At 34.6% G+C, this 11,696-nt stretch overlaps 1 protein-coding gene across 1 annotated transcript in view; it reads left to right on the top strand.

Annotated features, from left to right (window-relative positions):
* Nucleotides 1-11,374, top strand: part of LOC114580991 (threonine dehydratase 1 biosynthetic, chloroplastic-like) — a 23,216-nt gene extending 11,842 nt beyond the window's left edge. The window contains exons 2-4 of the mRNA XM_028700148.1: nt 10,680-10,928; nt 11,005-11,078; nt 11,245-11,374. Coding sequence (XP_028555981.1) covers nt 10,680-10,928; nt 11,005-11,078; nt 11,245-11,374 — 453 coding nt within the window. The remainder of the gene's footprint in view (nt 1-10,679; nt 10,929-11,004; nt 11,079-11,244) is intronic.
* Nucleotides 11,375-11,696: the final 322 nt, after the last annotated feature.

The raw sequence follows: 11,696 nt of genomic DNA, 5'->3' as shown, positions 1-11,696 counted from the left end.
AAAATCTGTTGATCAAAAGAAATTTAGAAGGATAATTAGATCTTTACTTTACTTGACTGATAGCTGGCCCAATATCATGTTTAGTGTTTGCTTATGTGCTAGATTTCAATCAGATCCAAAAGAATCACATTTGATAGCAGTGAAGAGGATTTTAAGATATCTGTTAGGAACTCAGAACTTAGGAATTTGGTATCCTAAGCTTAGCTCTTCATTTCAAATAATTGATTATTCAGATTCTGACTTTGCAGGATGTAGGGTGGATAGGAGAAGCACTTCTAGAACATATCAATTCATTGGAAATTCTTTAGTCTCTTGGTCCAGTAGAAAACAAAATTCAGTATCTCTATCTACTGCAGAAGCTAAATACATTGCATTAGGAAGTTGTGTGGTACATGTACTTTGTTTGAAACAACAGTTGATTAATTTAGAATTGTCTATAGGCATTATTTAAATTTATTTTGATAACACTAGTGCTATTTGCATTTCTAAAAATCCTATTCAATATTCAATAATCAAACACATAGACATAAGGCATCATTTCATAAGGGATCATGTATCCAAGGGAGAAATTGAACTCATTCATGTTACAACATAAAATCAACTTGCAGACATTTTTACAAAACCTTTAAACTTTGATATTTTGAGTGCATTAATAACAAGGCTTGGTGTGATTGATTTAAATGCTTAAATAAAAATGTTCTTGCAACATTGATGTTTGTTTATTAATTAAATATTTTTTATGTGTTTATAATTTTGTTTGCGTGATTTTTTTCCTTTTAGATTCTATGCTTCTTTATTATTTTTGGTATCTATTTTGTTTTGTTTTTGAATTATAGTTTTTGTTTGAGTACAAAAAAAAAATTAAGTCATCATCGTCCGGGACGAAATAGTTTCGTACGGAACGAGTTGTGTAGTATGCAAGAGAATGTTCAAACGAGATTGTTTAACCTCATTAGTACCTTCATAGGTGATACACAATTTATCCCAAATCTCTTTACCAGTTTTACAAGTGGAGACACGCATGTAATCCTTATATTTTAAAGCACAGAAAAAGCAGTTCAAATATTTTTCATTCAATTGAGCTAAATCTCGTTCATCGAAAGTCCATTCAGTAAAAGCAACTTCAGTTTTAACACCATTAATTTCACGAGAAGGTGGAAAATAACCTTCTTTGATATGGATCCACATGCGATAATCAATAGATTGTAAAAATGTTGACATGCGGGTTTTCCAAAAATCAAAAGGTAGGTTATCGAACAGGGGAGGTCGGGTAATAGAATACCCTTCCGTAGTGTTACGATTCCTAAGGTTACCCATGGATCAAATTCAAAAGATTTTCAAACTTAAATTTTTGAATCATTCTCTAATACCACTTGAAAGTTCGTTAGGGATGTTAAGCCCTATAAACTTAGTCTCAAGCTAACCAAGAGGGGGGGTGAATTGGTATTTTAATTTTTTTTTTCACAAAGAATGAAAATCACACTACAAAAATAAATGCAGAAATAAAAGTGCGGAAGCAAGAAAACAAGAACACAGGAATTTATAATGGTTCGGTCAACTCGACCTACGTCCACTCTCCGGAGGCACCCTCCGAGTATTGCTCTACAAACGTGACTCTCATTTAGCCCTCACAGCTAGGCGGAGAAGCCTTTACAAAGCACCTCCTTTTGTCATCCCGGCAAGGCAGAGAACCTACCTCCTTTTGCTTCCTCCTGAAGCTGGCAGATAACCACAACCAAAAGCTAACTCCTTACCTCTACCGACTCTTCCACGGACAAGAACTTCTAGACGAAGAAGAAGCAGAGTAATCCTTGAAGCAACCCTTGTGAATCCCCTAACAAGCTCCCCCTCACAAGATCCTCTCTCTCTCCCTCTCTCTCTTTCTCTCCTCAAGGCCTTCTCAGGTTAAGGAAGCAGTCATGGTCTCCCAAAATGTTGAACAAGAGTTCTTAAATAGAAGAGCTTCAAAGGAGCTCATTAATTGTAAGTTGCCGACATTATCGTCCAGGCCGATATGGACATCAGCCTGGCCGATCCGTACAAAACTCAGAAGATCAGTCAGAGTGTCACCCTGGATGCAAAACTGGACGATTGAAAATTGGCTTGATCGTCCAGGCCGATCTCACGATCGTTCCGGCCGATCAGTTCAAATTAGAGGAAAATCGTCCATAGCATCGCCTTGAATTCGAGCTGGCTGATATTTTTCGTCCTGAAGTAACCAAGGTTTTTGAATAGATCATCCTGGCCGATCCTGCGATCGTCCAGGACGATATGATCGTATAAATCATCCTTAATTACTCCCTTAATTTCCTGATCAATTAAGGCATAATTTGTGAATATCGTCCAGGCCGATCAGAGATCATCCTGGCCAATAATTTAAAAATACAGTATACCTTAATTGTCTATGGAGGCAGCTTCTTTCTGTTTTGAGCTTATCGTCCAGGCCGATATGTTAATGTCGGCTTCCTTAATTAAGAATCCTTATTTAGACTTTATGTTTTAAGCCTGATCGTCAAGGACGATGTAAATATCATCCTGGCCGATATGAGTATAACAGAAATTCTAATTCTCTCAAGTGTGTGTGTATATGGTTACTTAGCATCAGCCTCTTTGACCATTACAAATAGACTCAAGAAGAGAAAAAACAAAGTACAGACTGACTCAACCCTAAACCTACGCAATCTTGAACTGGCTTCGTTTATTCGTCCGATCTCTTCGATTCCTGAAAAGTTAGAAGAACCAAGTAGTTCAAGAAAATCAATAGTGTTTGTCAATCATCAAAACATAAGTCATGAAAATAGATTTGCAACAATTGGGTACTCTCAAAATCTAGGGGTTACTCTACAAATATATCCTCTTTTATTAACCCATTTTAAAAGTCACTCTTATTAACCATTTTGAAAATCTTAAATCCCTAATAACATGTAAAGGCTAATAGCACTCTAATGGCTTCTAATCTATCTATAAGGGCAAAGGTCTCATTAAAATCAATCCTTTTTATTTAGTTATACCCCTTAGCCACCAATCTCACTTTATTCTTAACCACCACACTAGAATTATTTATCTTATTCTTAAAGACCCATTTGATTCCAACTACACTTTGTCCCTTTGGTCTTTCTGCAAGCTCTCAAACATCATTCCTAACAAATTGATTTAATTTTTCTTGCATGGCTAAGATCCAAAACTCATCAGACAGGGCTTGATTGATGTTGGTGGGTTCAATCATTGAGATAAAGATAGAGTGGTTCACTTCCTTCCTAAGTCCAAGCCTAGTTCTAACACTTTTAGAAGGGTCTCATAAGATAAGTTCTTTAGGATGACTCAAAGAGTATCTCTAATCTCTAAGCAAGGTGTATTTAGGTTCTACCCTTTCCTCTAAATTTACATTTTCTACTCCTTGGATAATCTCACCTACTCCTTCAGTGTTTTGAGCCTCTACACTTCTCTTCAAATTTTTAACTCCTTAGGAAATCTCTCTAACTACATCTTCTTCCTCAACTCTAGACTTCTTAGAATCAGATTCAAATAAACTCTAGCTCACAAAGAGCCAAATGCCTAGTCGAAAATATTACTATGATCCATTCTCAAATAATCTCTTGCCAGTAAGGACGTGGTACGTGTCCTCTAACCGGCAGTTTCGCCGCCAAATGGCACTGCAGGTAAACGGTTATGACCCGGGGCCCTCTGAACTGAGTGGTTTTGCCTCCAAATGGCACCACAGATAGCGGTTATGGTCAGAGTCAATACGCTCCTTAATGGCATTAAATCCTTAAGATATGAATCAATAGGATATGATTGATAGGGCACGAAGCCCTCTGTCAGCTAAGGTGGATTCAAATTTATCCCCTTAGACAAACATTCACCCCAGGTCTACAAGGTTCCCTTGGACGAAACAACCCATGGCTGCCGACAAGGATCCTTCTGTCAGGTTGGGTCGACTACCTCCTCTAACTAAGTAGACCAGGGACCACGATGGCTCGGGATGATGGAACCATGGGATCTTGATCGGGTCCATCATCCATTCCCCCACCATCCGCTTTAAGTGCTAGATGGTGCAATTTCTATTTTTAAATATCAAATTTCCAAACATTCAAACTTTCCAAATTCTCAAATTCTCCAACTATTTCCAAACCCATTGCTGCTACTATACGCTTGATACTATATATCTATGGATATAATGTATCTGATCGATGACTAGCCTTAATCGAAAGTTCTCTCTCGTGATCGGGAGGGGTAATTAACTATAGGGGCTTGCGTCTATAGGAAACCAAAACTCAGATCATAAAGTCCTCACAAAATCAGGGCGAAATCTCTGGGTAGTGTCTTATCTACAAACCCATCTGCCTTCCAAAATTTACTCCAGAACTTATTTCGTTAAAACGCCCTCACTCAAAAAAAAAAAAAAAAGAAATCGCGCAGCGGGGAGGCCGGGACCGAATTTTCGGAGCCCACAACATCATATTGCAAGCTTTGGAAACTTAGAATCAAATTCTATTCTCTCTCATCTTATTGGTTGGACCACAAAACCAACAAATAATATCTTCGCTTGTTGCTCTGATAGCCCATATAGAGGTTCTCAAATGACCTCAAAAGAGGCCTAAAAGAGCACTGGCAAATCATAGGATCCAAATTGTAGTCCTCCTTTTCCCATTCACTTAAAATAAATTGAGTTTAAATCTCTTTCTTATCAAATGCTCAAAGAAATACCTTCAATTTTCAACATCTAAGTTGCATTTTCTTTATCATCTCCTATAAGCCAAAAATTGTAAGAGAACATTCAAATCTTTTCTCATTCTCCTCACCCAAATTAGTAGAGTATACATATTCTCTTTGAACACCAAATATTCAAAGGCCGTTCATAAATTTGTAACTTTTAAGTTGCATCTTCCTCTTCAAGTTTTCCCCCTAATTTGCTTAGCCTAATTTAAGCAAATATACATATTTCTTTAAACACCTCAAGGTTCAAATAAATCGATAATGACTTGTTGCCCAAACCTACATGTCATCTCTTTGTATTTTCGCAACACAAATTGGGTAGATCATCAACTCTCTTTGAATATTGAAGTATTCAAAGAGAACCCTCTAATTTGCAACCTCTAAGTTGTATTTTCTCCTCTCTTATCAACAAGCCAAAATTGTAGAAAAATTCCTCTTTATACAACTGAAGAGTTCTAGGAAATTCCTACATTCACTTGACCCACGTCAAGTGAATCAAACATATATCATATCCATCTATTTATTGAACTGAATTAATCAACAAGTAATTTCATCCAAAATCATTTATTATTTGGGCCAACACTAATAAATATTGCCATCTTCCATTTCATTCGTCCAACCTATATTGGATGAATGAATTCCATTCTTTGGAAACCCAAAGGTCCAAAGAATCCCTCATGATATGTAATCAAGATCACATATCATTTTCCTATTTTTTTCTTTACCTATATTTAGCAAATTAAAGTTTCATCATTGAAGCATAATTCAATGATTTTTCATTTCATTTGATTAGTTTAAATTATGCAAATAAATTCCTCTCTTTGAATACAAAAAATTAAAGAGACTCCTTTTGATTTGTAGCCCAAAAGCTACAAATTTTCTATCATTTCTATGGACTCTAAAAGTCTTAGAAAAATCCTCCAACTGTTAGTCTCAAAAAGCTACGAGTTTCATTTCTTTCTTCTTAGCTTTGGAGCTAAGGAGAACTCTCCAACTTTAGCTCAAAAGCTATAGGTTTCTTCTCTTTCTCCTCCAACATCAAAATTGTAAGAGATTTTCCCTATTCATAGCTCCAAAGCTAAGGAGAACTTTCCTACCCTTAGCACAAAAGCTATTAGTTTCCTCGCTTTCTCCTACAACTTCCAAGTTGTAGAAGATTTTCCCTCACTTTAGCTCCAAAAGCTAAAGAGATATCTCCAATCTTCAGCCTAAAAGTTAAATGTTTGATAACTATTTTCTCTCTCTTTAGCTCCAATAGCTAGGTAGGATCTTCCAACACTTAGCCCAAAAGCTACATATTGGATAACTCCCTCTTATACCAAAACTCTAAGTAACTCTATCATTTAACATAACAAATGATCTCTCCTCATGACAACTAAAACTTAACCTTTAGATGTCCCTTAGCAGTTTTCTATATGTTGAAGTTCATCTTACATTATTAGATAAATTTCACAAAGTCCTAAGTGCAGCCCATAAGCATTTTCACCTTATACTATTAAGTGAACATTCACCTCTTATCTAAATACTAAGATAACTCTAAAAATCTCTAAAATTGGCTAAGCTTTATTTGATACAATGAGCAGTCATTCTACCCCAAAAGGTGAAATAGTTGCATCATTATATCTTAGGACTCATAAGCAAAGCAAACAGTGACTGTTTTATGGGTTCTTCATAACTTTCCTAAATATGAAATATCTAAAAGCCAAATAAAATCTTTAAGTCACAAATAACTTAAAAGAGAAATCACCTTTGGATTAAGATTAAAAGTCTTATTTCCTCAAATAAAAGCACCTTTCATAGTGTGACATGCCACATAAACCAAACATACATAGGTGCATAATCCCATAGGCATGCTAGGACTAGGATTTTTTTTGCCTATACGTTTGATGTTTTGGTGTGATACCCTTTGGATTGTATGCGTTGTGGCCACATTCCCTTAAGTGAATAGCATAGGTATATATATACTTGTTTTTGTTGCAGGTGTCCATATCTGAAAGGAGACGCAATAAATAATAAATAAAATATTTGCTAACAGGTGTTGTTTAAAACCCCCAAGAGATATGACCAATAGGGTAGAAGCAAAGGATTGACATTTTAAGTGTAAGGTAATTATGAATGATTTCTCATGCTTTATATATAAATTGCTCCTAATCCCTATCCTATTTTGCAGGTTTTAGGTCTTTTATATTTTTAACATATGTTTGATAGATTTAGGAGTTATATGTTAAACTTGTGAGATTCAGTCAGAGGAGAGATGTATCAAGATGATGTACTTATTAAAGGTGAAGCCTAAGGTCTACTTAGAAGTTAGAGCTTGAAAACCCCCTCACAAGTAGAGTTTATAATAAATTTATTTGGGTTGTCTAATGGTAGACAACTCAGCTGCCAAATTTGGTTGTAACAATTTAGAGTTCTTTTGATTGATACACACACACACACACACACACACACACACACACACACACACACACACACACACACACACACACACACACACACACACACACACACACACACACACACACACACACACACACACACACACACACACACACACACACACACACACACACACACACACACACACACACACACACACACACACACATATATATATATATATATATATATATATATATATATATGTTGATTGTTTATTGGGTGCACAATAAAAACATGCTTTTTCTTAGGTTTTTTTGCATGTTTTGCTTGGGGTTAGCCTGGATAAATTGATGCGGTAGAATCTTAGGACAAATTATGTTTTATACCCATTAAAATGTTAAACAAAATAAAATTAACCTTAGGCCCCATATTTTTTTAAATACAAGAAAAATTATGTAGCTTCCTTCAATGAGCCAAGTTTTTTAAAATTTAAATTGATCATGCATAGCCAGTGAGTCTCATGTATAAAAGTCTTTACTAAGGATCAGATAACAAAAAAAAAAGCATTTACGAGTCAGCATTCTGTATACCATTCATGGTCAGACATCTTGACCTTAAAGCTAAGTTGTAAACTCTATTTTCTAAACAAAATAACCTCTCTACTCTTTGTATGTATTGAGAGTGAATTTCATGGTTTTGAAAGTGATTATGTGTGTTTAACTGATAGCTCTTTCTGGATAGAGCAATAATTTCGAAGGTCAGACTAGCTATGCCTAATGCAAGGTGTAGTTTTAAATCCCCTGCACTCCGTTATACTTAGATTTGAGGTACTACCCCTTAGTAGTCCACATCTTAATTCTAGGATTTGAGGGATTTTTTTATTTCAGCCACTTCATAAGCCTTAACCTTTCAGGTATTTTCTCCAATATGTATTGTTGAACTGTAAGCCTCAACATTCTAAATTAGGTGAGTTTAGCTGGTAGCTCTTTCGGGCATTGTAATAAATCTAGAGGTCGGACTAGCTATGCCTCATGTAAGATGTAGTTTATAAATCTCTTACACTTCGTTAGACTTAGATTTGAGACACTATCTCTTAGTAGTCCTCACCTTAGTTCTAGGATCTGAGACAGTTATTGATTTCAGTCACTTCATAAGCCCTAATCTTCCGTGCATTTCTTCAAACATGTGTTATTGAACTATAAGCTCCAACATTCTAAATTAAAATTATCAACTTAAACAAAAATTGAATTCTAAAATGTAAAGCATATTATAGGATAATTTTGAGTACCTTTGAGTTTCTCCATAGAATCAAGTATTCTTACTCTTCCTCATTTAGGCTCTCATTCCAAGAACTCCAATCAAAGTTGATTCCCTCTTCCTTCAAAATTCCTAATGATAAAAAATCTTTAAATAAGAAATTCATAAATTTCAAAATAAAAAACTTTAGCCAATATTTTGATTATTAAAAAAAAAGAAATCACTAAATTAATCAAAAGTTTTCTCAAATACCAAATTCTTGAGATGTAATTAACCATAGAGCTACCCCCGATCGGGCATCCATAATCCAGAATAAAATAAACTATATTTAATCAAATATTGAATGTGAGAAAATCTCTGTTAAAAATTGAAATTGTAAATTTTGTCTTTAAGTTCATAGGGAAATGATATTTTTGACCTTCTGCACAATATATTATCTTTTATGTTGTGCTCATTCACTAAATTTACAATCTGTTGAGGATGATAAAATTTCTCCAACATTGACTACTGAATATTATCTTATGTTGATACCTTAGTTGCTATCCGGATAACTTTTAGAGGAATTTTGTTGACCATATTAGCCAGTACCACCTCTACCTTCATGACTGTAACTTTCATTTTATTTGAAGTTTTTTTTGTGCCCTAGAGAATGATACTGGTCGGTCATCAACCTAATTATATAATGCTTTACTTATGTATTCATGATGATCATGATGCTCTACTTTATGCATTATGTTTAGTTATCTTTTTTTATTGTATCGTTAACTTGCATTAAATGTTCCATCTCTTATAAATAGCGGAGTACTGGTGTATCCAAGTTGAATTGATGAATTATAACGAATACACATCCTCTGTTATCCCTTTGGAGCTCTTCATATTCTCTCTTCTCCTCCTAAAGGTTGTCAAAGCCAAGCTTCTCTTGTCCTCCCTCTATTCTCCTTTCATCCCTATTTGCTGGCTAGCTCCTCTTCCCCTTGTATTCTTCGTTGGTTTGAGTTTTTCTCCTGAGTCAATTGGTATGGGTTATGGGAGAGGGAACCCTTAATAAGAGCTGCTAATTCATTGTCATTCATTGATTCTGCTTTGTTACACCCTTACTCACCTTTATAGAAGAGGGAATTCTTAATGCAAACTATGGGTATAGAGAACATAAGCTAAATAAAACTAAATAAAGGGTATAAGATGGATCATCATGATCATCATGATATCATCACTTTATATAAGGTAAATAAAGCATCATCTACATCATCTACCTGCATAAAAAGTTTAAGCAAACATCTGTTTTCTTGAAGTTTCACTAAGGTAGTTTCCTGAGTTTTTGCTATGAGAGGCTGTAACCTATGATTTTAGACCTGACATGTGAAACGACATTTTCATTTCTTTATTAGTAGCTAAATGAGCTTGGAACTGTTGATAGTAATGCATTCATATGTGATAAGAGCGTTTGATGTTCCAAATTAGGTTCTTCTGCTTTAAAATTAATGTGTCTTGATTAATAACGGAAAAAAAATTTCTGCAGGAAAATAGCTATCAGTGTTGTTAGGTTCAATTATGTCTATGGAATAAAGAATTCAAGATTTGAAACTTTTTGTTCGTGTGCCTACGCTCTTCATTCCTTCTATACAGCATCACTATTTCAGTTTATTTGACTGTTACCTCGATATAGATATTTGATAGCTAGAATTAATAAAGTGAAAGCTCGATGTATTTTTTATATTATACATTTTATAGTTTGCTTTTGTTTGTTTAAATTTGACTTTTTTGAGTGGTTCGTCATGTATTTGATGCTTGATGATACTTGTGCATGTAGTCTAGCGAAGTTTGCTTGCATAAATATTATTAGTTTATTTTAATTGCTTATAATTATATGCTTCAAACTTAAAATAAGTCGAATAATGTAATATTTAATTGTTGAGTTTTGTTAACGAAAATTGCAAGGATCATGTAGAACTTCAATGTGATTATCTTGAAGGAACCTTTTTGTTCATGATGCATGTGGATTGATTTTTTTTTTCCCTAGTATATTAAAGTGATCGACCAATAATCTGGTTTCTTCATTGCTATTTTACAAATCGATTTCTCAAACTTCAATACTGTAATATTTAGTATGTTTTGTGACTGTATCTTTAAAGGATCTTGTAAACTTCAACGTATCCATCTTGGTTGATGTTTTTTCATTGGTATATTGAAGTGATTGATCTCTAATTTCATTCATTAATTGATCTATCACAAAGTAATCTTTTAGATTAATTAATTATTTATTTATTTTGAAGAGTTATTGTATAATGTTTTTTGTTATTTTGACGTTGGCGCTTGTTTATCAGGATATGTTTGAAGAGAAAAGAAGCATTCTAGAACCAGCTGGTGCTCTTTCTTTAGCTGGGGCAGAAGCTTACTGCCGATATTATGGTTTGAAGGGTGAAGCAGTTGTTGCTATAACAAGTGGGGCTAACATGAATTTTGATAGACTTAGATTAGTAACTGAACTTGCTGATGTTGGACAGAAACGAGAAGCTGTTCTTGCGACTTATCTACGTGAGGAACCTGGAAGTTTTAAACAGTTTTGTGAATTGGTGAGTCACAAGATATTTTTCTTCCTCTCCCTTCAGAAAATCAGAAATTGTTAGTGAAACATTGAAAATTTGGCAGGTTGGTCGAGTAAATATAACAGAATTTAAGTATCGATACAATTCCTGTAAAGAGGAAGCTCTTGTTCTGTACAGGTAAGCTGCTTGTATTTGTAGTTTAGAACAACTTTTTTATATAATCTTGAGTAGAGGAAAACAATCAAACATGCTGTCTTATTTATTTATTTATTTATTTTTTCTACTTGCTCTTTTAAGCTATTCTTCCCTGAGTTGGTTTCTTCTTGTTTACATCATGATGCAGCGTTGGGGTTCACGCTGTCTCTGAACTTGAAGACATGATAAAGCGAATGGTGGATGCAAAACTTAAAACCATAAATCTGATCAATAATGACTTGGCAAAGGACCACCTTCGACACCTTGTATGGTTCTAGTCTCTCATTGTTAGCTGTGTGCCTAATTGCAATGATAGGATAAAGCTGTCTTAAATTTAAAATGCTTTAGATTGACTCATATTTGCAAGATTAAATGGCTTGCTAGTTCCTACCACTGACAGGGGCAGAATGATGCCTGTATGGACTTAAACCTAACTAGGACGAATGGACATGACATTAGGGTTGACAATACAATACAATTTGAATTTGGAGATATAAGACATCTTAGGTATGAGAAGAATGTCCCGATGTGACAAAAATTTAATATATAAATTGCTGCGTTCATGATATAGCACAAATAATGTAGAGATGCATGTTTCTA

The sequence above is a fragment of the Dendrobium catenatum genome, unplaced genomic scaffold (genome assembly GCF_001605985.2).
Source record: "Dendrobium catenatum unplaced genomic scaffold, ASM160598v2 fragScaff_scaffold_1463, whole genome shotgun sequence".
Lineage (NCBI taxonomy): Eukaryota > Viridiplantae > Streptophyta > Magnoliopsida > Asparagales > Orchidaceae > Dendrobium > Dendrobium catenatum.
The sequence above is the reverse complement of the archived record's forward strand: the minus strand, read 5'-3'. Positions and strand labels throughout refer to the sequence as shown.